Source organism: Sinocyclocheilus grahami, unplaced genomic scaffold, assembly GCF_001515645.1.
Source record: "Sinocyclocheilus grahami isolate Dianchi unplaced genomic scaffold, SAMN03320097.WGS_v1.1 scaffold3928.1, whole genome shotgun sequence".
In the NCBI taxonomy this organism is placed as follows: domain Eukaryota; kingdom Metazoa; phylum Chordata; class Actinopteri; order Cypriniformes; family Cyprinidae; genus Sinocyclocheilus; species Sinocyclocheilus grahami.
In genome coordinates, this window is record NW_015508960.1 from 14,112 (window position 1) to 15,188 (window position 1,077).

Genomic DNA, 1,077 nt, shown 5'->3' on the forward strand with positions numbered 1-1,077 from the left:
TTTTTTTTTTAAATCAAGGTTATAGAGGTACTTACATTTGACATAAATAATGTGTTAAAGTTGACATGAAAAAAAAAAAACTATTTTCTAAATGCATGTTATAAATGTGAGTATTTGTATTCTGAGTACTCTATTGGGAACAAATGTTGACTTTAAAAATTTAAAAAAAATGTTTTTTTATTATTATTATTAATTTACATGATGACCATCAGTGTCCCGATGAAAACAACAGACTTCTCTCTGGTGATGTGTGCAAGACTTTTTTGATAATTCATTGCACTTGTATATACACATCACAATATAGAAGAACATATATAGACCTATAAGCTAGACTTTAACACAATTTTAGTTGATTCATATTTAATTAAGGAATCAGAATTTAAATTGGCTCATCAATGCTGTGTATATAACAGGAATCTCTGTATAGTCCTACATTTTGGAGCTTACCAAGAGTGTTGACGAGACAGACACCAAACATGTCGAAGCACAGCAGTGTGTCATAAATAGGTGCTCCACCCTCATGGTTCATGAAGAGATGGTAGAAGACTGAACAAACGGTGGGAGAGAGACAAGCCAAATAATGCACCACTCCTATCCACCACTCAACTTCAGCCCATGGGATACTCAAAGGCAAAAACAGCAAAAAACAGATGAAGGGGATACCTGATGGACAAAACACCAAGAAAAGAATGTGTTACAATACAAGACTGGTTTGATATGAGTGAAATTAATTACTGTGATAGAGTCGATGCAGTGAGCAAGCCAAATGTGTTCCCTAACATTCTTAATATTTGCGTTTTCAACCAAATGTCCCCTGTAAATTGGAGACATACAGATTATGGAATAGTACAAATTTCTTGATAATATTCCAGTAATATCCTGTGCTTTTTAAAATCAAGAACCATCCATGCAGTCTGCATTTACAAACATACACGTGGTACTGTGATAGAATGCCACCTTTGCAATTAGTCAGTTTGTGAAATGTTATTCCTGCTAGATATTCCACGGTCAAGAAGACTACACTGTAAAAAGAATTCCATAAAATTTACGGTAAAAAAACGGCAGCTGTGGTTGCCA

At 34.2% G+C, this 1,077-nt stretch overlaps 1 protein-coding gene across 1 annotated transcript in view; it reads right to left on the reverse strand.

Annotated features, from left to right (window-relative positions):
- The window catches only part of LOC107576563 (progestin and adipoQ receptor family member 4-like), a gene marked incomplete at its 5' end in the record, with an annotated part of 7,856 nt that overhangs the window by 4,273 nt on the left and 2,506 nt on the right, over positions 1 to 1,077 (reverse strand). Inside the window, one exon of the mRNA XM_016262723.1 lies at positions 448 to 663. Coding sequence (XP_016118209.1) covers positions 448 to 663 — 216 coding nt within the window. The remainder of the gene's footprint in view (positions 1 to 447; positions 664 to 1,077) is intronic.